This window comes from Varanus komodoensis, unplaced genomic scaffold, assembly GCF_004798865.1.
Source record: "Varanus komodoensis strain SLA01 unplaced genomic scaffold, ASM479886v1 scaffold53, whole genome shotgun sequence".
Taxonomy (NCBI): domain Eukaryota; kingdom Metazoa; phylum Chordata; class Lepidosauria; order Squamata; family Varanidae; genus Varanus; species Varanus komodoensis.
In genome coordinates, this window is record NW_025336126.1 from 3,020,876 (window position 1) to 3,046,678 (window position 25,803).

At 43.3% G+C, this 25,803-nt stretch overlaps 1 protein-coding gene across 1 annotated transcript; it reads right to left on the reverse strand.

The window, feature by feature from the left end:
* Positions 1 to 1,171: 1,171 nt before the first annotated feature.
* CACNG8 (calcium voltage-gated channel auxiliary subunit gamma 8) lies at positions 1,172 to 11,996 on the reverse strand. The gene is made up of 4 exons (XM_044447976.1): positions 11,747 to 11,996; positions 7,664 to 7,747; positions 3,789 to 3,929; positions 1,172 to 1,815 (listed from the first exon to the last, which is right to left on the reverse strand). The coding sequence occupies exons 1-4, from the start codon at positions 11,967 to 11,969 to the stop codon at positions 1,172 to 1,174; spliced, it is 1,092 nt and encodes a 363-aa protein (XP_044303911.1). The 5' UTR covers positions 11,970 to 11,996.
* Between the last annotated feature and the right edge of the window lie 13,807 nt (positions 11,997 to 25,803).

The window sequence follows — 25,803 nt, forward strand, 5'->3', positions numbered from 1 at the left end:
TTCCAGATATTGAAAAGAAGATAAAAGTGGGGAAATCTATTGATGTACCTCTCTACTGGATGGACAAGACAAAGAAATAAGTCAGCAATTATTAGTTGACTATTATTTCAAATTGCAAAAGCGATACCTGTAGAGACTCCCTCCTCCCCAGAGACAGCTTCACCTTAGGAAGAGCTATGGCTCAGTCATGACACAGAGATGGGCCAAAACAAAACAATAAACTTCACTCGGAGATTAGAAGAAGATGCGGCAAAGCCTCGTGGATTAAAAATATATCTGACAGCCACTAGGGGGCAATCAATCCTTCTAGATTTTCAAACAACTCCCCCCCCCCCCCAACACACACACCTTTTGATTTTTTTTCCTGGCACTGTGTTTTGGCACAAACTTTTGTCAGCCCTTAATTAAGCTGCAGCAGAGGAAAAGAGAGGGTTCCCTTATATCCAGTGAGGAACAAAATGCTCTCTTGATCCTCACTGCAGCCCCAAATTTGGCACAGTACGCTGTGGAAGCCATCTTGTAGGAGGCTTATGAATGGAGGAGCCTGGGCTTCCATCCATGCACAATACTTTCAGGCCTTCTTCCTCTTTTACAGGAGTTCTGGCTGTCCATTAGAGATCGCAACCAAGTAGGAAAGAAGAACTAACCTCCTTCCTCAAACACCACTGAGCTGCAGCAACAGTATGTCATCCTCTGTAAGCCCAGTCTGGAAAAACATCCATCCTGGGTGTCCTCAAGGTGCTTGCTTAAAGGACAGTGATGTTTGATTTGCTTCTCTTACACTGGGTAGGAGGAAAGGTTGATCCTTGCCACTTCTTTCATGAAAGTCCTGTTGATGAATGTGCTCCTCCATCTCTCTCCCATAAGATACGAGATATGATCTCAGGTCCCACTGATGGGTAAAAACAGGCAACATATGTCCATGGATGGATGGGTGGATGGATGGATGGCAAAAAAGGAAGGGAGGGAGGAAGGAGAGAAGGAAGAGGAGGGAGGGAAGCAAGGAAGGCTGGAGATAAAGAATGAGGGAAGAAAGGAATGGAAAAAGAAAGAAAAGATATATGTGGATTGTTTTTTCACTTCAAAACATTCTGATGCTCCAGACATACTTTGAGCTGTGTCTTCTCTTCACCTTTCCTCCTTCCTATGCCCTCTCCTCTTTTACTCCATCCTAGACTGGTGTTGTCTTCCTGTTGAGCGTGTTGGTGTTGGAGGAGGCATCTTTACCCAGGGTGCCCGTTGCCCCGGCTACCCCAGGCCCGGTCACTGTGACAGTGACACCAGGGTCCTTGGGGAAAGTGTTATGCAACTGCAAGAACCCACCACCAGTGCCAGTTGCACCCGGGGCTGCTGCGCCTGTTGATGCTGTTTCGCTGGCACCGCCATAGAGTGAACTGACGTTAGCTTTTGAGGGGTCCCTTGAAAGTGTGTACATGGAGATGTCAGTGGAAGGGAAGCCTTTCAGGCCAACAGGTGAAGTTTCTCGAGACTGTGATGGTTCAGTAGAGCGGGAGCTGGAGCGTGACCGGCGACGGTATCGGAAACGGTAGCTGGGCAGGCGTAAGATGGCTGACGAGGAGGAAGAAGTGTTCTTCAGTAGCTCTGTGCGGCTCTTGCAATGGGCTTCACGGTTCTTCTCAATGTATATATTGACAGCTAGGACCCCAATCATCTCAGCCAGAATGAAGGAAAGGCCGCCAAAGTAAAAGGACCATCCATAGGAGTAGTGGCTCTTCTTCTCATCATCACGTTTTGTGCCAGGATCTCCAGTATTGGCTGAGATGTAGACGATAACACCAATGATGTTACTAAGGCCTGGGGTATGGAAATAAAGGACAGTGAAACAAAGAAGGTTGTGGGATGGACAGATAAAGTGGAAAGAGGAGAGGAAGATATTTTTGAAGATGATGACTCTGAGAGAGAATGAGGACTTGGGGATGAATAGAAGTTGTGAAGTTGCCCTTTCCATATTTTTTCCCATTCGGTTACAACCTTATTCAGGTGAGGCTACTGAACACAATGTTCTTAAGAATTTCTAATACAGAACCCCATGGAACCCACTGGTGACATCTTTCCACTGGGGAAAATGCCATTTGTTCCCACCCTCTGTCTTCTGTTCTTCAACCAGTTTATGATCAGTACCAGTTAGAGCTAGAACTGGGAGTCCTGGGCTCCATGCATGGCCTCCCCGTATAGTGAGCTGCTAGAGTTAACATGCAGGTTACAGCATCTCCCTAGTCAAGTGTTATCCAGGTGGTGGAGTCACTCCATCCACTCAGGCTGGCCACTGGCTGTGCATTAACAGAAATGGCTGAATAAAACACAGTGAAACTCTAGACCATGAAGGCATTTGCAATCTTTACTGAGCCATAAGCAGACTGTTCCCCTAGCTAAGCAACCAGAAGTACAAAAACAGCAGAAAAAAATCAGATAAGGTTCTAACAGAATAAAGCCAGCACTAGCACCAGCATCCCTGAACATAGTGAACATGCAAATCTTTTTATGCACAAGAAACCCAGCCAAAAAGGAAATGTACTTGGCGTTACCTGTCTACTAAGCAAGATTTTTGTTCTGTGACTCCTGATACTACCACCCAAGTTTCTCTGATGCATCCAAGCAGTCCCAGATCTGGGGTGGTCACCTGCTCAGCAGACAATTTTTTACAGCTCTTATTTAAAAAATATGTTTATAAATTGTCTGCTGGGGTGGGGGGCAATTGCCCCCCCTCAAATTTGTGCCTGTTAATTAGTTCTCTACCCTGAGTGACCTTTGCTGTTCTGCCTAATAACAACTTTAAAAACTCCAATAATAAATTAAACCTTAGCTTGCACTTTTTTGGTGTGATCATGGAAGTCACTGTTGCAACACTGTCCAACAGAAAGTGCTATAAAGCTTTTCTGTTCAGACTGGGATTTTGCATGGGCCAATGCAATGATTCTTGTCTCTCCCCCTTGGTTTCTTCTGACGTTTGTTTGCCTTGGCTCTGATTCTTGGTTCCTACTCCAACCTGATGGCTGCCTGCAGCGCAGGGCTTATCATGATAGTTGAAGGAGAAGATGGATGGCTGGTGATAGAGAATGCATGTTTGGAAACGTATTATGAGAAGAGCAGGGAGAGGAGGAGTCTGGGGAGATTCATACAGAGCCAGGGTGGTACAGTGGTTGGAGAGCTGGACGAGGATTTGGAGGATCTAGGTCCCTGCTCATCCATGGGTGACTTTGGGCTAGTGACTGACTCTACCTAAGCCACCTTACAGGGTTGTTGTAAGGATTAAATGGAGAGGAGGGGTACTATGGCTTGAGTTCCTTACAAGAGAAAAAAGTGAGATATAAATATAATAATAAATAATATATATATAAATGTATGTAGGGTAGGGTGTAAGCGGGGATGGCTGATTTTGGAGAGAAATGAAAAATGCTTGGATAATTTATATAAAGGAAGAACTGAAGAATGGAGGGAAAGCACTGCCTGTATGAACCTATGGAAGTTTGATTCATAGTACACATGAATTTACCTCTTTCACATTGCCAAGCATCTGCTCCTATACTGAACTTTAGCCCCTCTGAGAAACTCCATCAGAGCATAGGAGGCCATATAACAAATGGACAGGGAATGGAAAAGGAGGAGGAAGTAAATGTATGTGCACCTGAAGACAGGTGCACGAAATGGTGAAGGCAGAGTAAGAAATGGTGGATAGCAACATCTCGGCCAGTGAATTGACAATGGCATATACCTAAAGACACTGGAGAGCCAGAGAGGTATTCTTTTGGCTCCGTTGGACTACTCACCTGCAGCCACAAAGAGGATGCCAGCACCAAGGATAATGTTGCGCTTGGACTTGTAGACACGGCTGGCAGCCACGCAGAATCCTCCCAGCAATAGCAAGAGAGCACTTAGAATGGGGAAAATGCTTGAGGCTCGTACCACACCTGTGAGGAAGGGAGGCAATGGGAAATTATTGTGCAGGAAATGGCATTTATTGTGGAATGGTGAACCCTCAGTCATGGAAACTGGTGGGGCCTTTTCATACTGTTGTCTCCCTCAAAGCCTCTCCTGTGTTTTCTAGCCTTTTTCACTGTTATGTTTGTAGAGGAAGTCTGGTATTAAATTTTAGATTGCAGCAACCTGGAGCAAAAGCCACCTGTACTGACAGCCATTGTGCTGTGGTGGTTAGACTGGGGACCTGAGAGAGCTAGTCACCACTTGGCCATGAAGCTTACTGGGTGACTTTGGGGTAGTCCTTCACTTTCGGCCTCAAAGAGTTGTTGTGAGAATAAAATGGATCTATGTAAACTGCCTTGGCTTCCTCACAGGAGGAAAGAAGGTGGGATAGAAATGCAATGCAATAATAACCATGTAGAGAAGCCCTGAAAGCACAGCTTGTGCATAGAGTAAACTGACATGCCACACAGGGTTCAAGATTGGACCCTCCTAATAGGCTAGTTTTCCATGTGGAAGTATATTACTGTATACATACAGCCATTTGTGTAAACATGCATAGAAGTATTAAAATGCTCATCTTGCATCTGTACTCTCTAAAGGTACGTTCCAGTGAGAATTGTACCACAAGATTCTGCTGTTGGTATGTTTTATATTATTGGTGATTGAACCAATCATATCTTTCCTGAGCCAAACTTACTTGCTCTATTAGTTGTAATCTGTCAGGGTACAGATAGGGCATTAAAGGGGTTGGTGAAACAGTGTCACACTGGAAATGGCTAGGTATAGGTAGAGACACAAATGGGTAAACAATATGGAGAACTTGTCTTATTAGACAATTGTCTTTCTCTGAAATGGCATATTTCACTAATAGATGTCAGCTGTAAACAGGAATCTTCAGCGACAACTTTCTGCAACTGAAAGTTCTTTTATATTAAATTGGAGCCTGAACATATTTTGTTTAACTTGCTCAATTATGAGTGGATACTCAGGTCTAGTTTTCACCTCAGAGCTACCCAAAGTTGCTTGCTCAATGGTTTTTGATGGGTAGAGGATGTTTCTTCCATAGGGATTTATGACTGACAGCAACTGAATTATCATGCACCATACGGTTGAGATAGGTTTGAAGTTTGGGTTTTGTTGCTGGCTGGAAGACTGGGCCTGGAAGTGGATAGGTGGGGTGGAGGGGAGAGGGGAGGAGGAAGGAAGGGCTCTACTCAATTTGGTGCTTTCTGGGGGGTGGGGTGGAGGAGTGCAAAACAAAAAAAAACTTTTAAAGTGAAAACGCAGCAAACAAATCTTTGAGCAAATAAATATACAGGGCACTGGGAGGAAAATGCTACAAGTAGATGTAGAGTCCTGAGTAAATGAGGCTGGGATCCTTTTGGAGTCAGAATCTGAATACTTGTCATTACAGGAACAATGGAGAGTGTGTTTGGAATGCGGAACAGAGCATACCCACAGAAGGGATAACCCTCCACCTGCTCCTTTCCCTGGGTTCTTTGTACACAGCCTTGTAGTTTAGTGTGCAATTGCCACATGTGGCTTACTCACTTCGGGGTGAGGCCCAAAATGTCATTAGGGAATCAAATGGCTCCTGTGTTTTCACTGATGTCATTTTGCCTTTCATCAGACTTTTGGCCTGACCTCGTTTTTTAAAGATCAGTGCCAACTCCAGCAGTGCAGCTAGGTGACTTCAGAGTCTGAATTGTAGACCCTGAGCTTAATGATCCCTTTTACATGGCTGTATCTACTGCTTAAGTTGTGACTATTATCTGTCTGTCTGTCTGTCTATTTAGACAGACAGACATTTTTATGCTGCCCCATTTGCAAAAAGCCTCAGGGAGGCTTACAAAACAAAGTTTTTGCAAAGTCTTCTGCCTCTCTGCCACCACTCTTCCATGTTTTACAACTGTTTCTATATTCCTCATATGTTCTAGTAAACAAATATTTGCCAACTCTGATTAAAATGAAACTCTTTTGAACATACGCAGTCTCAAATGTTAAAGTCACTTAAATCATACCACCTTTATGACTACCAGAATAAAATAGAGTTTGCTTTTTTTGTTTCAGTGCTGGTCTAGCAGTTCCATGTTCTGTTTCAAGTGTTGGTAATAATCTTGTCCCTGAGCATTTAGAGCCTTAATATGTGCTTAATGCATGAAACACTTTTGTCCATACAGATATGCTCAGGCCATGCTCTCTGATCCATCATTAGTGCAAATCTGAATAGTGGGTATCATGGACAGGGAGGGCTTTTTCACTGGGAATCCCACCATTATGGATTTTTCTCCCTGCGAGGTCCCAACAAGGACACTCTCTTCCCAGTGTTAAAAGTGGGACTGGAGGGAGCTTTTCAGACAGTTCTGCAACGTGGTGCTACCATTGAGAAGACCCTGCCCATACTACTTACCAATCTTATCTTTGCTTGACAGCTTTTACTTATATATTTATTTATTACAGCTTTAAAAATGGTGGGCAACTGTTTTTCTGCATTCTGCTAGTTCTTACTGGTGCTTTGTATCATTACAAGTAGTTTGGCTGTGGAGCTTTGGTATATAAATGAAATGAATGAACCAATGAATGAATAGTGCTTTATTTGCTTTTAAAACATTCATTTTAGTCTTGTTATAATGAAATCCTTTAAATGTAAGCAGCTTTGGAAAATTGCTGTAAAAATAAACTTGATCTAGACCTGATCTATAAAGAGGTAGAAATCAGCATTCTCTTTCTCCCAGCATCCTGTTCTATATATATAGTTATTTATTATTAGATTTATATCCCACTTATTCTTCCAATGAACTCAAAGTGGCTTATAACATTCTCCTCCTCTTACTAATCTAAGTTTTTTTGATTCTGAATATGGAGACTGAAATTGGCTATCATGAACAATCATCATAGGTGCTGCATTCTTTTCCGAGAATGCCCTTCCTAGGGCATAAGTTGTTTATATGCCAGCACACAGGCATACTTTTTCTCATCTTCTTTGAACAAAGCAATGTGCATTTTAAATTTATCTACCTCTGCTAAAATGGCCCGTAGTGTGCCTTGTTTGATAAAAAGGTAGAGCCTTCAGATGATGAGGTGCCTCAGGAATATTGGAAGGATATTCACTGTAGGAAACAGTATGGGTACTATTTTAGGTTTTGCAAACTCAAGGCAATTAAGTCACTGCAGAACCCTGTTTGGCTGGAGCCCAAGTCCAGAGAGTAGTTAGCATAATGATGATTCTGGCTGTGTATTTGGTATTCATCTGGAGGTGAGGGGAGGGTGGCAAGAATCTGTACTAGCAAACTGGGAATTCTTAGCATTCCTGACACAGCCATGTCCGCTTCGCTGCTGCCTATTTATAACTTTTGGTGATCTCCAGCACTCAAATGTGAGTGCAACTCCCTCTCTGCTATATGACAGACTCCAAGGAATCCCCAATGCTGAGAAACGACAGCATCCCATCTGAAACATGACAACACCTCCCCAGCACTTGCCCTGGGCAGCAGGCCACCAGATCTGAAAGCTGATACATCCCTTTTGGCATGTAGGAGCTGCTGTCCATCTCGCACGAAAACCTTGAGACTCGATTCTGTTTCTCAGTCCCAGCAGCAACCTCTGACACTGAGCTTCAGTGATATTCAAACTCTGTTTCCCCTGGTTACCAAGCACAGTGGAGACATGTTACTGCTGAGGCCAAGGAAAGCAAATGAATAAGTCCCCAATTTATACGTACGTAGGAGGTATTCTGCACTGTCGTGATCGTAGTCTGTGTCCTCTGGAAAATGGTTAATTTTCACGCATACGCCCCGCTTCAGCCCTGGGAGGAAGGAAGACAGAAATGACAGGCTTCAAAGCAGTTCCATGAACACCGCTTTAGGCTGGAGCACAGCATTGACATGCAACTCCATAGCCAGCCCCTTTGCTGGATTTTCTGTGGCCCAGCGTTCCCTACCAAGGCCCATTCCCAGGCAAGTCTGCCAAGCTAACGGGGCCCAGTTTCCATGCCAAGACCCACATCTAAAGGCTAGCCCAACGAGCCACCAGGGCATATTGCCACAGCAGCTCTGGAAAGCAGGGGCAGTCACCGACACTGCCCTTTTTCTAACAGACTCCCCCAATAAACTGAGCCATGGCTGGCTGGTTGCGCAAGGCGTCTACAGTGCATGTGCAGAAGGAAGCCTGAGCTTGCTCAATCCTCCTCCAGAAATGTCGCTGCAACATTTAAGTGTTCCACTTCACTCCCACAAGACGTGGCGACGGCCAAAGATTTGACAAGACAAATGCCTGGAAGTGGGAGGGGGTGAAGCCTTTGTGCACATCACATGCCAATATTTGACTGTTTGATTTGTGGTCAGCCTCATTTTAATCTCGTGAGTCCAGTAGGTTTCTCGAGTCAGTGCATCTTGCGTATATTTTCAAAACCCTAGACTTTTTGCAGTCTATACATACACAGACCTAGGTAAGTGTCTTTCTGCTCATTGCAAAGATCATTACCCTTGGTATTTCCTTCTAAACTACTTAGCTTACAACAGTAAATTGGTGTCTATATTGGGTAATACCCACACCCTCAATGAACGAACAAGAATTAAATAAAGTTAATTGTAGCCATTTCAGGAAAGCTTGACCATACACTTAGCAGCCATTGCTGAAAGGTGAAGAAATACAAGGATGATGATAAAGAGGTTATTGATGGTTATGCAGCCACATAACCTCTCTGTTCATAGGACTGGAACTCTCTGTTCATAGGACACAAATAATATCTGCTGTGAGGTAAAAGTGAGGGAAGGCAAATGCCTTCATTTTCTTCATATGCCTCTTCCCTGAGGCCATTGTATGGATGGGCCCCTTTCACTCCAAAGCTCTTTAGTGCTGATGAGACAATTAGAAATAGTCTGGAAGCAGGCCTCTCTCTCACTACAATCCCACACAGCACCTGCCATGCTGTTATATTTACCTCAGAATCCTATCCAGAAAGAAAACCAAAAAGTGGACAGTACTACTGCTATGGGAAGCTGGGGGGGGGGGGGGTTGATTTGTTTTTTGTCCCATGAGGTAATACAGAACCAGAGGGCCTCCATGCACCCCAACTTGGACTGCATCACTGTCTGCCCATGCTAGATGGGTCAGTACAATAGCACTTTTCCACAAGAAAAGCTGGTGTTGCAAATCCATTCATAGAAATGCCACCACAAGCCAGTTGTGTTTCCAGTTTTATGTCATATTCCCCTTTCTCATTCATCAAGTGTTGCAGGTGTGTGCACACGAGCTCTTGAGGTCTTCCACTTGTAAACCTGCTGTGTTTTCTCAGTCCTGCTTCTGCTGTTTTTCCTACTATGAAAAAGCCATTATAGAGGAAAAGACAGAATATGCTTCATAATGCCTTCTGATTGTTAGTGCCAGGTCTGGATGCATCTTATGGCTCTGTGTCATGTGTTCCATGAGAGATTTCATCCCAAAGTAAGCAGAAGCTCCAGGTGGAGCAATATTTGTCAGAAGGGCATTTGGAAAGAAAACGGTTTAGGTTTCCCTTTCTGTCTATTGCACTTCTGATCATTAACAGTATCCTCTCTGCAGTGGCTACTTTCTCCATGTCTGTGCATGCATGTTAGATTAAAGGATGCTCTTGACATGTATGTCTGGTTTGATCTTAAAATATGTGTGGACAACCGGTGAAAACCTCTAATGCAAAGTCTTGGCAACAAGGCCAGGTGGTTAAGGGAACTGAATCAATTCCAAAGCTGGTATGGGAGCCCCTGAATTTTCCCCACAGTAAAGGGATGGGCAGGCAGAAGAGGTGAGACGTATGGTGTCTGCAGCCTTGCTCAAGGCAACAGAGCATTTAGACTTCAGGCACTGACTCCAGGTGAGAAGGTGGGATCTCTGTCGGAGTCCTGTGTGGGCAACATGACAGCCTGTTTGCTGTGATGTGGGTAGGGTGAGGAATTCAGGAGCAAGAGACTGTTCCATATTCATATCATATACGGAGATACATTTAGTGTACTGCCTGTCACAAAAGGCAGAATATGTTGAAGGTTGGCTTGCAGCTTGAAAGGGATCTCCCAGCCCTAGGAGGAAATAGCCACCTGCCGGATTCCCTTGCATCGAGGTGCCAATCACCCACTGCCAAAAGTGTGTGCGCGCGCGTGTGTGTGGGCGATGCAGTGGATTTTGTATCCTCATGTCAACAAGTATCCTTAAGTATAGTACTTTAGATTTCCCTTTATGGGTGAATATGCAGGAGATAGTAAAGAAGCGCGTTCCAATTGAGATGGGAACTAACCCTGCACCTTGCTTTTATGACCACAGCAATGAAAAAACTAAGTTCCATTGCTCCATCCTGTTTTATCCTTTTTGGCCACACTAAACTGTGACACAGTGTATGGACAGAACGTTACAAATTGGCTTTTGTCATATACCCTGACTCTACTTCCCCTACAAGGAACCCAAAGCATCTTATTAGGTTCTCCTCTCTATTTATCCTCTAAACAACAACCCTGTGAGGTACGCTAGGCTGAGAAGCCATGATTGGTCTAAAGTCACTCAGGGAGCTCCATGGCTAAGTGGGGCTAGAACCCAGACATCCTGATTCCCAGTCTAGCACTCTAACCACTATGTCACACTGTATCTAATATATACATGCACATATACATACACATGCACACACACACACTTTTCTGTTTGAACTGGCTTCCACTCACCAATAGCCCTCATTGGTCAACAGTAATCGGTATATTTCTATGATGGAATTTGAATTTGGTCCGAAATTGCCACCCTTTGTTTAATCTAGTTTTACTAAGAATCCAAATGGAGTTGCATTCCAGTATTTTCTGTGTTATCTTCCTATCTTTTTTTTATACCCGACTTGTGGCTCGCTTGTTTATTTTATTTTATTTTATTTTATTATTTTATTTTGCACTGAAATGCAATTCCTGTGCCGACTCGGACAGGAAAAGCATTACTGAAGTGTTTCAGAGTTACTGTGTCGTTAATTAGAAGCTTCCTCCTTGTGACTTCTGCCACTGTTTGTTTTCTGTGGCTTATGAAATGCAATTTATTGCCCCCTTGGTCAGCCTCTGTTCCTAGTGAGGGCAAGAAGCTTTCATTAGTAGTTTCCTTCTGCTGGTTTTCCTCTTTTTTCTATTGCAAAGTAACTTTATTCCATAATGTTTAAAGAAAGACAAAAGAGCAATTCAGCGTTTCAATTCTCCCATTCTGTAGGAAGCAAGATCTGACTAATTCAAGAGAATTCATCAGGAATGCTAATGTTGCACTGCGCAGGAAGCAGGAAGGAAGCTTCTAATTAAAGTTGCAGGGAATATATGCAGATGTTAACTATGAGGACTGGCCTTGTTGGATAATACAATGCACTGTTAAGTACCATATGGAAACACTGATAATTTGGGGGGGGGGATGCCTCAGCAGCACTAAAAAGCTCCATTTGCTAACATAATCTTAATTTTTAACCCAGCTAGTTTGTACAGAAATGCAGTGTTTTAAGCATTTAAGTCTTTTTCTTAGACTTTTTGATGTAAGGTTCTTGTCCTCTGCATCAGGCATTTCCCCTTATTGGATGACTCCTCCAATAATTGCCAGTCCCTCCATAGACCTTTGCCAGGGTTACTTCCAAATTGATGCAATACTTGGTGATAATTCCTAGGAAGTATTCTCTTCCTATTTCCCTAAATTTATCTTCTAGCAAGTTTTCTTAAACTTACTTCCCAGCAGAGAGTGTTCTGTGTTCCTGATCGTCCCTGACTGATGCCTATTCTAAATTTTTATTTCTATTGAATGGATTTCTTTGGATTGGGCTTCTCACCTTCTAAGCAGCATATTCTCCAAAGACCTGAATGGGTGAGTCCTCCTGGATCTTTCTTGTCCTTCTGTGGAGTTTCCTCGGTAGAGATGTTGGTGGTATTGCAAATGAAGGCACGGGCATAGAGCCAGTAATCTGTGCCGATGGCAATGATCATGAGGCCAAAGGCTGCAAAGGCCCCCACGGTGGTGAGTAGAATCTGAACACCTTTCTCACACCAGACCATCCTCTCCTCATTCCAGCGCCTTAGTGACTCCAGCTTGGCGGCAAGAAACAAGACCAGCAGTGATCAATATAAGCAGTGGCAACAGTGGTGATGATCAAGGAGTTGGTTACTTGTGGATGATTTTCTCTTCCAAAAGGCAGAATCTGGAATGCAAGAACTTTTAGGAAGCAACTGCAGGGTAGTGTTGTCTTCTACCTAGCTTGATGAATAGAAGGACCCTGGATATAGGACAGGCAAGGAAGATTGTCTGAATAGTTCTTGTAAAATTCTTGAGAATCTTATGAAGAATGTTGATGGAGTTTTTTCTGGATTGCTTCTGAAATACTATATTCTTTTGAGATTCCTTTCTTCAAATATTGAGCAGGAAAATCTCTAAATGGACTTCAAGATAAATTTCGAGAGAAGCTATAGGAACCTTCTGAAGAATTTCTAGAGATTAGCTAGATATTTTAGGAAAGCATATGGATAGTTTATGACTAATTTTTTCAAGAGCTAGCCAGGCATATTATGTGGAGGATGCTCTTGGAAGATGAAGGTTTGGGTAGGTAGCAGACTGAAATGTCAGCAATAGCTAGGAGAAGATCATTGGATGGCTTCTAAATCACTGATACGAAAATCCTGAAGAGATAGTAGAAAAACCTCTGGAAGGCTTTTAGAGGATAGCATCTATGTGCATACTGGTGGAATACCAGAAGGCTACTATGAAATATCTATATAATTACCGAAGATGTTCTGGAAGCCTACAAAAGCTTTTATGGAGTGCTACTGAATTATATCTAGAGAGCTACTAGGGACTTGGAAAAAATCTGGAGAGTCTCTAGATCACTTTTTTGAAATTTCTAGATGACAACTAAGAAACCTGTAGTGGTCCTATGGAAAAAATAGGTCAAAGATACAATGCCTTCTAAAAGTTGTGTTCCTTCTTAATTACACTGCTTGAGAAATGTTTCAGAAATGCCAAGGAATATTCCCAATTTCTTTATGTCACGGTCACTTGGTTTCCTTTGTTCTTTCTCTACGCTTTGTTTCCTTCGTTTGGGGGTTCCACTGAGTTGGGAAATGTTGAATTACAGCTGCTGCTCTTCAGTTTGAGGCACACTTTGGTTTCCGAGGATCACTCCATCTTTCTGACTCAACATGACAAGGAGTCAACGGGCTGTGTGACTATATGATTTCTGGGCAAAGAGGGGAAAAATGAAGAGACAGAAAAGAATTAAGCATGAAAGACACGTGTAGGGAAAAAGTCCTTACTCAATTTCTGATGCCCTGAGAGCACTGTAGGCATATCAGCTCCTAGATTAAATACGGATTTATGTATACATAAATTGGAGTCCTACCCCAAGTTATCATTAGCACCCTCAAGATAGCTTACAATACCAAAAATAAAACCATTAAAAATTGCAACAACCAAAAAGGCAGTGGAAACAGAGAGTAACATTCAGAATATAGGAAAGCAGGAGAGACTTTGCCTGACATGAAAAAGATAATAAAACTGGTGCCAGCCTCACCTAGTTTCAGAGGAATGCCCATAGTTTGGATGCTGCCATTGAAAAGGCCCCTTGTAAGGAGACCTACCACCACATGAGCACAGGTGGGGGCAACACAAAATGGCCGTTGGCGCATATTGCATTGAAAGGAAGATTTAGGTGGGAGAAGGAGGTTTTTCAGATGCTCAGGTATCCAAGGGAGGCCAGTGGCTTCCACATCAGTGGGGATCCTGATCCATCACAGCTTTTATTTTGGACTTTATAGGAGTTGTCCATTGTAGGTTTCACCCACCTATTTTTGTTGGGTAAAACTCAGCATCATGGATCATGCCTATAAAGCTCAAAACAATTGCTGCAATGGAGGAGGAGCCCCACTGACATAGGGCTCAGTAGCCTGCCCTGCAAATACCTTATACGCTGTTTGAAGATCCTGGGCATGTAGCTCCTCATGACTCTCATTCTATCCTAGAGCTGGAACAATTTGCTGAAGAAGAAGTTGTTAAATGCTTTTAACTTCCAGGAATTTTGCTGAGTATTCTGCTACTTCGATTCCTCCCCCCCCCCCCCCCCGCCACAATATTTTTTTAACAAATTTAGGGGGTGCTTCTGTACTTGAACGAATGGCTTAAATCTATTTGATGAGCTGGTGCTTAAAATTAATGAAGACTGAAGTTTCTAGCTCTGGTTCTTCCTTAATAAACACGCAATGCCATGCAGCCCCTCTGCACTGTAGGCCATTTGCCCTCTGGTAGGTTCTCAGACTTATCCCTCCTTTGCATACCCTAAGGCTTTAAAATGAGGCTCAAGATTCAAATAGCTTTACAGTCAGGCCCAGCATCACTGAATTGGGATTTTCCTGTGTTGCATCCAGAATTTTCAGTTAAAGGAAGATAGTGCACAGTCTGCACCCTGTCATCATGTCTAGTTGTTAGAGTGTAGCCCACAAGATACTGGAGCCCCAGGTATCTTGGAGGCCATCTGCCCCACCACCCCGTGGTTCATGGGCACTTGCTGAAATAAAGGTGCAAGCGTCCTGATGATCTCTCTTTGCCACTTGTTCCCCTTGGATTAGCTCCCCTCTAGCCCACATGTACTTCACCTCCTGGTACCTCCCTCTGAATCTTTCTGCCTGCAGTTTTTTTAACTATCAAATGCCACCTTCTCCCGTCCACACATGAAAAGAAGTCATTTAAAGACACAATCACACAGACTTTTGAGCAAATGTCAATCAGCATAGGCAAATTGGTGCATTTGTCTTGAGTGCCCAAGTCCCAGATCTTTTCAGCACCTAGCGCTGCCCCTGGCTTGCAGACACCAGGTGAAGAGTAACCTGCTTCTGGACTGTAGCAATTCTGACTTCAAGTGGGAGCTTACATAATTATAGATGCCCCCAATACTAACAAGTAAAAAATGAAATACTTGCTTATAGAAAGCTAGATGCCAGAGAGGTCTTCAGCATAATGCACCTGCCCCCCCCCCCCCCGCCCCCAGCCCCGGCATGCTCAGTACAAGAACAGATTTAATGGTAGTGATGAGTTGTGAAAGAGCATTCTGTTATAAGTCCCCTCTCATAGTCTGAAGTGGTTCAGTCCAGAAACAGAACCTGATTGCAAGAAAGATGCTACAGCCATGGCAATTTTATGGGGATAGATGCCGGTCAATTTGAGCACTGGCACAGCCCTGGAAATTATTTTCAGTGCTGGGCCTTAGGCAAGCAACATAAAGTGATACTAAATGAATGTGCCTTTGATTGGTATGTGCATAATTTCACATCATCACGACATATGCTGGACTACCAACTAGATTCCTACCCATCTACTGCAGGACAGCTTATTCAAAGGGAACATAATTTTAATTTACTAGCTTGGTTTACATTCTACATTTATGTGATGTATAACCAAACCACCATTCACTGGTGTGGCAAGCCAAATAATACATAAAAGGCTCCAAGCAAGGCCATTTACTTCTTCATAGACAGGATGACCTGACACAAGAGTGTCATTCTTCATCTGCTAAATGTTATTTCTTAGCATGCTGTGTCGCTTCCAGAAAAACTTAAACTTCTGTTGATTATAAAATACTCGATGCATATCTACGCTGCAGACATGAATGCTGGTTTACCAAGCATTCCCTGCCTGCAAAGAATCCTAGAAAGTGTAATTCTGGTGAGCGAGGGAAGGATTTTGAGCAGAGAATTCTAAGTATCCTTATACCAAACTAGAATTCCCAAATTTCTTTGCAGAAGCCATGACTGCTAAATTATTGTAAAATGACTGTGGGTTTGCAGGGAAGATAGACCCTTGCTGGTTACATACTGGGGTTATACTGTGATGATTATTTGCATCCATCTTTAATAGCAAAGAAGTTCACAGTTTGTGAATGAATTGTCACACATCTGTAACTGCTAAGCAGAATAAATCTATAAATTATTGCAAGAAAACCATTCAGAGGTGACTTGCTTGGAATGTATATATACTGGAGGAAAAAAAAAAGAATAAAAATAGGACAATTTTGGGGCATGAAATACTGCATTGTAATTACTTTCCTTTGCACAAATTTAGGAATATTACTCCATCAGCTTGAAAGGAACAAAATTGCTTTTCCTCTCTCCCACCCTGAATTCACACAGCACAACAATCTATCTTGGTTGTGTCTTATGAACCCTGACAAGTCCCTGCAAGGGTGATTTGTTGCAAGTAACAGGCATCCTGACATCCTACAGCTTGTTCCAGGGAGTTACTGAATCTATGATGGGTTGTTGTGTTATCCAGACACAGGCAAACAACCCTACTGTGGATTGCAGGAAGCAGCCAGTGACATGGAAATTCAAGCCTGAGTGAGGAGAACAGCTTGAATTTCCATCTTTCTGATTGTCAGATCTTGTTATGTATTTACTAGATTGAAGCCAGCCTAGAATTTGAAATTGTCTTTGCTTGTCCTTAATTCTGTTTATACTAAAAATATATATCTTTTATTGTGTGTTTTAAATTTGCACATGTCGCTTTGAACACATTGTGGAAAGATGACAAACATGTATGATCAATAAAATAAGATAGGGAGCAGGATACATAGGAGATGCATCTGAAATAAAACAGAACTAAGAAGAAAAATAACATAACATTCTGTGGAAGCAAAAGTTCCTTAGGGCTTCTTGAGTCAGGATGATTGTTTTTTAAATGGAAAACATGGATGGAGAAATCGGAAGACCAGATTCCCTAAGGAAAGACTGAGGAAAGACCCATGAGAACCTAAGAGCCATGCTAGATTAGACCAAATGCCAACTAGCTACCTGTGGGAAGTCCACAGGCAGGACATAAGCTCAATGGCATTCTCCCACTTACGTTGCTCAGCAAGTTGTACTGAGAGAGGCATGCAGCCTTGCTAGAGGAGGTAACACACATCTACCTGGACCAGCAGCCATGGCTGTGACTTGACTCTTGTCCTGATCTCCCTGTCTTTAAGCCACTCAGTTCCTATCAATTGTTCCTGCTCTCTAGAGAAGTTGGGAGCTTTTATCACTTGGTCTCTCCTTCTGAAGGCCTTTCATAGGCAGTAATAAGAACAGGTTTAAATATGGGACATCTGAGTTACTTGTGTATGTTGGTAGTGCAGGACAGAAAGTTGAAAAACATTTTCCAATCAAAGGCAGAGATTTTAAAAGAGCAAGGAGGCCCAGAGAATCAAAGGTGCCAGTTCACTTTCAGCCTTCAGTTGTGAAAGCAGCCTTCAGGTGTGTCTTTACTATGTATCTATAGCTACTACTCATAAAAACATAGGAAGTTGTCCTATATGGAGTTAGATCCTTGGTTAGGATCTTTTATTATTGTATTATTGTAATTTTATATCGTGTAAGCCATCCTGAGCACTTGTTGGAAGAACGGGATATAAATGTCTGTAATAAATAACGTTGGGGTCATCTTGTGCCTGGTTTGCCACAGGCTTCTGGATAGATGCTTCTTCCCTTGCACAGAAACCAGGAGTCTGCTCCTCCAGCTTTCCTGGATTTAGATTTCTATGTTACAGTCATCTCTTACTTTCAAATTATTTTGTTTTTCAGACATACAGAAGACTGCAAGATTTATCTCCATGTAAAGATGGGCAACAAGGCTGAGGGCTCCAAGTACTAGAAGTGCAGAAGCATTGTGCAGTCTTAGGTCTTTTTCTCCTTGGTGGACTTTCTCTAGTAAGAAAAAAGATGGAGGAAACCATGGATGAGCTCAGGAGCATCACAAGCAGAAGACACCCCCCCCCCATAAGCTTGCATGACTGAGGCACGGTGGTAGCCCGTTAACTTTTGTTTGAAAGCACCCTGTGCTAGAGAAGCAGGCCAGTTTGGTGGTTCCTTACCAATTAACTACAGAACAGCAGCTGGTGTGCACATGGTGAATATTCCAGATGAGTCTTTTATGACTCCATTTAATCAGCGGTGGGTAGGTTGCCAGATGTCATCTTCCTCCCATTTTTTTTCTTAAGAGCATAAGAAGAGCTTATATCTGGTCTGTCTAGTCCAGCATTTGGTTCAAACAGTGGCCAACCAGCTGTCACACACATGACCAGAGTGCCACAGAACCCACCTTCCTGTGTTCCCCCGTAACTGGTATTCATGGGCATGGTGCCTCTCCTACTGGAGGACTAGTAGCCACTGAATGCCTTCTTCTCTATGAATGTGTAATCTCTTCTTAAACCCATCAAAATTAGTGCCCATCACTTGATCTTGTGGTAGTGGATTCCATAACCACACATGGTATGAAGAACTTCCTTTTAATTATTCTGAGTCTCCCACCATTCAACTTTATGGGATGACTCCAGGATCCAGTTTTAGGAGAAAGAAAGAAAAATCTTCTCCTATCTCTTCTTCTCTCTTTTCTCTTACAACAGATAATCTGTTAAGAAACAACAGATAGAATAGCTTTGCAGTGTCTTCTCACGGGTAGCACTCGGAGCCCTCTGTGCAGAAGTGCCTATTAAGAAAATAACTGGTGCCCATTGGAAGGTACAGTTGGAGGAGATAGATCCTATGCATTTCTACATGGAAGTAAAACCCACTGAGTTCATTGGAGCTTAATCACAGGTAAGCATATATAGGAGTGCAAGCCTCTTTTATCCTGTGGGCCTCTTTCCTCTTGGAAAAATTGAACAGTTCTCTGACCTCCATCCCATCCCTTCTAAAAACTATGCCAAACTCGCACTGCTCTGACAGAGAACCAAGGAGTTCTGAGTCCCCTGGGCCTATTCTGCTGTTTCATTTTGCGTTTTTCATCTTCAGATTACACTTAGAGAATCCGAGAGTGGTAGCTCATAGCCCCCAACCCACGGTATCTGTTCTTTTGCTAGAGTGCCCCTGGTGGGTGGGAAGCAATCTATCCTAACAGTATCCATGGATACCATTTATAAAATGTTGGTACCAGTGTTTAATGCCCCACCCCCCTGATTAGGACTCTTTAGGCCTAGGGAACAACAGCTTGTGGAGATGCAGATGAAAAGGGGATACACAGGACAAACCAAGACTCTTCAGTTTGATGCCATCTTTAATGGTGTTGAAGCCAAAACAGTAAATTAAGGAATTTGCTTTTCCATGGTGGATGACTGAAACATGGAAGATTTTTGAGAATGGTCTGCTAATATATTCAGATGGATGAATATCTCTATTTGAATTGTATGCAATATCCCAATATCGGTACTGTTTAATGAGCTTTTACTTTATAACTAGACCATTCAAGACTTACTTCTTTGTCATCTTTTGTCTCACTTGCCTGATAACGTCTGCTGATGATATGACCTGACCAATACGGACAAAACACAATCTGAATTTCATTTCAGTTGCTTTTGTTCAGTTCTTTCAGCTGTCTCCTAGGATTCATTCAGCCATTTTGTTTGCTAAATGAGAACTTTGGTTGAGAAAGCTAAATAAAATAAAATAAAGAGCAGTTTACATCTGGAGTTGAGCCTTTGAGACAGGAGAATTTGAAGGACAGATGCAGCATTTGAAGATGAATGAATGAGCATATGTCTGGGTGTAGGTTGTTAGGTGAATGGAAAGCTAGCATATATGGAGGAAGGATGGAAAAAAGGAAGGAAGGTAAGGAAGGTAGATTGTTATATAAATGAGGGTTTATGAATGGACAGGGAAAGAGACAGACAGATGAATGGATAGTGAGAAGAGAGTATGGATGATAAGGGGGAAGGGAAGCTTTTAATGATGGAAGATTGAATGTAAAGATGAATTGACTAGTAGATGGGGTTAAAATCTATTTACAAAGACAAATACTGTATTATTTATTTAAAATATTCACATACCACTTTCCATTTAAAAAAATATCCAAACCAGTTTACGACAGTTGTAAGAGGGTGCAGCGCCAGGGACAGGCTTGACCTTTTCATCATGTCTCGCCCTAACAGGCACCTAACTAAGGCTCATCAGTTTTCTGTATTCCTTTAAGTGGCAGAGATTTTTTATCATCAGTTCTTATCCTCATTTAATCATCTACTTTATTTGAAATACTCCAAGTAGCTTACAGCTGTTTTAGATCCCTATATAGCGAAATGATAATGAAAGACAGCATCAAAACACCACTAATACTATTGTTGCTAAAAGAATCTTAACCAGGATGAAAAACCATCCCAAATCACCTCATTTGGCCCTTGAAAAGTAAATATAATGCAGTTCTTCATACTCAAGGTAATCTTCAAAGATCTTTTTCAACCAAAGGTTGGCAGAGTTTCCCATGCTCCCCTCCCTCTCTCTCCCATTGTCAACGAGATCAGCAGGTTCATAAACCAACTAGTCAAAGCCATTTTCAGCTGCCAGTTAGAATATATGAGCTCTGAATTGCTATGGGCTGAAATCTGTCTGAAGCAGCTGTGTCTGAATCCAAGGCCCTCTGGACTCTACAGTAAAGCATCCAAATAGAATCTAGAAGTCCTGTTTGGTTGTTTTTATTTAGCAGTTATATGCAGTTCCCCTTGCAGAGGGCCCTGGATACTTGGCCCTCAGCATTATCTGATTTTTAACTCTGTATAAGCCTTTTTCTTTCCAAGAGAACCCTGTAATCTTACCTTCTTCCAGCACTCTGTGCTGTAAGCCCATAGACTCAACTCTCTTTCTGTGGAACCCAGGAGTCTCTGGTCCACTACAGCCTGCCAATCTTCACTTCTCTCCCAGAGAAAGAAAATCCAGGAATGGTACCCTGCCTCCTCCTTCAAAACCACACTCCCTTTGCAAGCACTTTGGCATTCTGCATTTTATGAGATTCTCTCCCTCTCTCCAATATTGTGGTGGCTTTTCAAATAAAATGTCTGGGCCAGTGCTAAATGGCTATATGGGAATTGTTCTGAACCCTGGAACCAAGAGAAACATCGGCGACTTGTTGGATGCATAGTACCTTTGCAGGACAGGGCCTTAACATCGGCTGCCAAACTCTTGGAAAGGCATGGGGATAGGGGCTGTGATTCCCATGCTCTTATTAAGGCATGACTCTCCTAGCCTTGATGCGAAGTGCCAGGGAAAACTGACATCCAAGTGGCAGCTCTGTGTACAGTTTAATGTTATGCTAGGATATCTCCTCCTTCGCTTGATTACCTCTCTGTCTGTCCTGCTGAATTCCTCTTTTATTCAACAGCTGCTCCCAACCAGTGGTTCTCTCAGTGAGGCCAAAACCCCGCAGCATTGTTGAGAATTTCTTCTACCCCCACCCCCACCCCAACATCCCTCAAAGCATGCTGCCATTCCTAATGTGATCCACAAAAAAGAAAAGGAAGGAATAAATGGATGGATGGATGGATGGATGAGAAGAAAAAAGAAAAGAAAAGCAAGCAAAAAAGCAACTCAGAAATCTTATCAACGTACAATATAACCCACCATCAGTGCTTTATTTTTCCCTCTGCACATGCAGACATGTGTGTAAGCAGTCAGTGTGGAAAGAAATTCACAGATGTTCAGAAAGAAAGAAAGAAATCCACAGAAAAGTATGACATCAAAGGAAATTTATTTGAATAGATCTTTTGCATATATGTTTTAGCAAAGACAGTCCAGAGATGGTCATCACCTGAAGCAAAGATGAAAAAGGCAGCGCCTGCAACTAGAAATTCATTCTAGCAACCAGGTAGTTTTGGATGTATTCCTCGGCGCATGAGAGGGAGAATCCTGATACAGTTATAAAATCCTTCTCTTGTAAATCACAGGCAAATTCCACCCCCTCCCCAAACTCCCTAATGCCTCGCACATACATCTTTTCGGATGAGGGGAAAGAATGTTGAAAGAGACATAGCAGGCTTACCTTGCAAGAACAACAACCAAAAATAAAAAGGTTTGCTTTTCAAAGGTGTCATACGCTGTGGGAGGTGAGAGACAGCTTCTCCTTGTCCCCCCCAGCCAGCAGTGGGTTGTCGGTGGTACCAGCCAGAGAAGATTCTGCGAAATGGCGTTTTATATCGAGGGGTATTTTGCTGTATAGGAGAGAGATGCTAGCATGCTGTTATTATGTCATTGGAAGAAACCATTGGACGAAGGGAAATAAAGGAAGCAGCAGCAAACGAAAGAGGCTGGTTAAAGGAACGGAGAGGCATATAGGGTTGGAATGTGTGTATGTAGGAAAGGGGGGAGGGAGCTGTGTGATGCCAGCATGTTGTTAGGCATTGTGTGTGTGTTTCTGCATTGGGTTATCACACCGGGATGGGTTGCTGTGGATGCACCACTCAAGCATTGTTGCAAACTGCATTGTCTCTTTTCAGTGTTGAGCAAACTGTGAGACCTTGGAGGTGGGTGTCACTCAACTGTTCTTGTGAACATGCAGTTGGTAGTTAGTGGTTGCTGGTTCTTGCACATTCTTCTTTGCTTTTCTGTGTTTTAGCCTCTTCCCCATACACACAAACTCTGCAAATCAGGAGTTCTCAGTTTCACAATGTGATGGTTTCTGTTTGCATGTATGATCTCCCGTGTTTCTATATCATGGTGTATGGCATTGGTAACATAATTTTGTATTTGTGTGAATGTGGGTATCAGTGTGGCGGGTGCTTAGCCATGTTAGTTGGAAACAACATACTTAATATGCACACAGCTTTGTGTGTTGTGCAATGCTTTGACCAGGACAGGCTAAGAGAGAACAACCTGACCAAGGCCATCCAAGGATCCATATGCCTGAGTGAGAATTTGAACCCAGGACTCTCAAATTCAGCATTCCAGACTGAATGTTCCAACCATGCATTCATGTGTGGTGCAGAGTGAGTGAACATACATGCTTCGTTATATGTTGATAAATATGGTTTTCCAGTTGAACGTGATGGCATATATAGTGCCCTAACACTTTCATGCAAGCTTAAGTTCTGTCTACAGCACCCCTTGCTGGTAGCTTCCTCCCCAGGGTATGATTAATCATTATGCAATTTACATAAGTGGTTTCTGCTGTGAATTGCACTTCTGAATTTTCCCCTCCCCTGAGTAAGGTATGCTCAAGTCACTTTTTGGATATCACTGTCTCCAAGATATCTTGTCCATCTTGTCTAAAAATGTTCCAAGACAACTCACAAAAATAATAAAATAAATCAGAACGTGCATGCATTCTTAAAGGTTAATACAGTCAAAATAGTCAAAGAAACTACACTATTGTGTAAAAGTCTTCTTGGAAAGGAACATTTTTTCCCTTGCCTTCTAAAGGCAGAAAGGTCATCCTCATTTGAAAGAATGCTCTAGAATGGAGGGGCCTCCACTACAGAGGCCCTGTGACATGTAAGAAAGCTTTGAAGATTTAGGTGGCTGGACTCACATGAGGAGAGAAAATCCCTTAAATCATGTAATGCTCAGGCTGTGTGGACCTTGATAGGTCAAAACAAGAAAACACAGTGTCTTCTATTGTGTTCAGAAACAAAGGAATGAGCAATACCATTTCAGCAACTCAGATGTTCCAAGCACAAGACCATTTAAAAACTCCTACATTTTGGAAGATGTGGGGAAAATTGATGGTTGCACACAATTCAGAGGTACATAACATTTAACCTGCTGACCTGGATAGGAAACTCAGTAGCTACCGCACTGCAGAACAATTCCTGTTCCTGCACAGAGAATCAGTCATGCAAATACTTTCTAGGGTCTGTTCCAAAGGAGTGGGATTATACCTACCTGAGTTCCACATGATTTCTAAAAGGAGGTTGGATCCCAAATCTGCCTTCCGGTGATGGAAGGGCTTCACTCAGCAAGGTTCCCTCCATCAGACTTGGAGGGCTTTCCCTTGCCCCACAACTGACCCCATTCGGCAGGGACCCCTTGTGTTGCATTTTGAGGAGGATGGAGGCGCTGCTGCAGAGAAGGGTGGGAAAGTCTGCTTATCTCAGCCTAGTTACTCAGGCTTAAATCTGTATCCAGCCCAATGTCTGGAAGAGCCCCGTACAAAGAATGTGGGTTCACATTGCGGGTTCTTCACTTATGATAATCAGTCTTGTCACTTCAGGGGTCTTCATCATGTGGGGAAAGTTCTCTGTGCATACAGCTCCTTTGAGCTCTTGTCATGAATGTGTGGAAATCAAGAAGGCAAGGTTTCTCCACACATTCATGCAATGGCTGAAATATGCTCCTGCAGTTGAGTAAATACACAAGTTTGGGAGTAGAGCCCTTTGCCATTTTGGCTCTCTTGTCCCATTCCTACTCATTCAGTCTTCCTGGGTCCATCATCTGGAGAGTGCTATTGACAGCTCTCTCAATTTTGTATGAAGGGGAAGGGCATGGAAAGAGGTTGCACTTCCATTAATAGATTTGTCTGTGTGCATTCCTCTGGATTAACATGTAATCTGCATGCCAACATTTACAAAAGCTGAGCATGCCCACCATAATGGTGACAAGAAGTAATGAATGTAGGCCTATATCATACAAGAAGACCCGGCGATACAGCAAGTTTCCCACTTTTTGTCTGTATCCAAATGACTGTGTATTTACTGTGTCACACAGAGCTCTGGAGAAGCCATTAAGAACCGTATCTACTTCTTTCATTGTATGCTTGCCCAAGATTCCCCTTTGTGATGGTGCCAGATTGTGACAAACTGACAAAAGTTAAGTATTGGGTGACTACTTGTTATCACAGTGTGTTTATAACAGGTGCTTTTGTGTGTGAGGATCATGTCCCTTTGTGCCTTTCATACTCCCTGCTTAATGCATTTTATACCATATCCTTGATACTTGTACACTGCAAAAGGTATGTTTTTAATTTATTCATTTATTGTATTTACATCTAATCATTTTCCTGCAAGGAATCTCCCTCTCCATTTTATCCTCACAAGTACCCTCTGAGGAATGTTAGGCCCAGAGTCAAAGACTGGCCCAAAGTCATCTAGGGAGCTTCATGGCCAAGGGGGGGACCAGAACCTGGCTCTCCCTATACCACACTGGTGGTATGACATGGCTCTATAGGCGTGAAAATGCCACCCCTGCAGGTTAAGACATCATCTTGTTGTTTTGGTGCTGGAGGTCAGACTAGATGGCCCGGGGACCCCTTCTGACTCGCTCTGTTTTCTATGTTTCTACGCATCAGTGTCTCACAACAAGAAGCACTCTTTGTCGTGTGCATTTTGTGGCATTTCCCGCATTGCAACTCATGGGTGACTGGTCGGCAGCTGGGTGCAGTGTCTCTTTGTGCATGCAGCATCAGGCACCACTGCACGGTGCAGCTTCATGTCACCCTCCTTGCACATGGTGGCTGTTGTGTATCACTGTTCGGGGCACACGGATTGCACGCAGCATCGTGTATGGCCGCCTGCTGTGTCTGTGCCGTTGTGCAGCGGAGTCGCGTCCCTCTTTATTGCTGCGCTGCATCCCACCAAGACCACCTCATCCCATGCAGTGCCCCTTGGTGCACATGGCGCGCCGTGCGTTGCCGCACACGGTGGCCTGCCCCTGTTCTTTCAGCATATGCTGCGGCGTGTGGGCTCCAGACGTGGCTGGGAAGCCGGCATCTCTGAGCTGCTGCCCCCTCCCCCCAACGTGCTCCAGTTGCCATGGCAACCCAGAATGCTGTATCTCCGTTCAGCAGATGCCAGTGCTGACGGCTCTGCTTCAACCGGCTCAGAGTCTAGGCTGGGGACTGGGCAGAGCCCTGATTCCAAGACTGTCATGATGGAGAATGCCCTGCCTCCTCTTCTCCTGTGCCACCGCCACAGATAATCTGAGCAGGCACTCGGCCCTGCGCCTGTTTTGAATGTCAGGGCTCATCAGCTTGGGAACAGCACATTTTCCTCAGACAACGCTGTGTCAGGAAAACATGGGCTGATAGCACCGTGGATCATGGTATATGTCAGCAAAGGATACACGGATTCTTTCAATCAGGCCCTTGAATGCATCGTCTGCCACCTGCCATTCTCATAAA

What these genes read in the sequence shown, in the direction of transcription:
- CACNG8 (XM_044447976.1), bottom strand. Translation starts at nt 11,969, where the DNA reads ATGGTCTGGTGTGAGAAAGGTGTTCAGATTCTACTCACCACCGTGGGG. An exon ending in GAGAATATGCTGCTTAGAAG is followed by an intron (nt 7,748 to 11,746) that starts GTGAGAAGCCCA and finishes CCTTCCTCCCAG; the next exon opens with GGCTGAAGCGGGGCGTATGC. An exon ending in CATCCTCTTTGTGGCTGCAG is followed by an intron (nt 1,816 to 3,788) that starts GTGAGTAGTCCA and finishes TCCATACCCCAG; the next exon opens with GCCTTAGTAACATCATTGGT.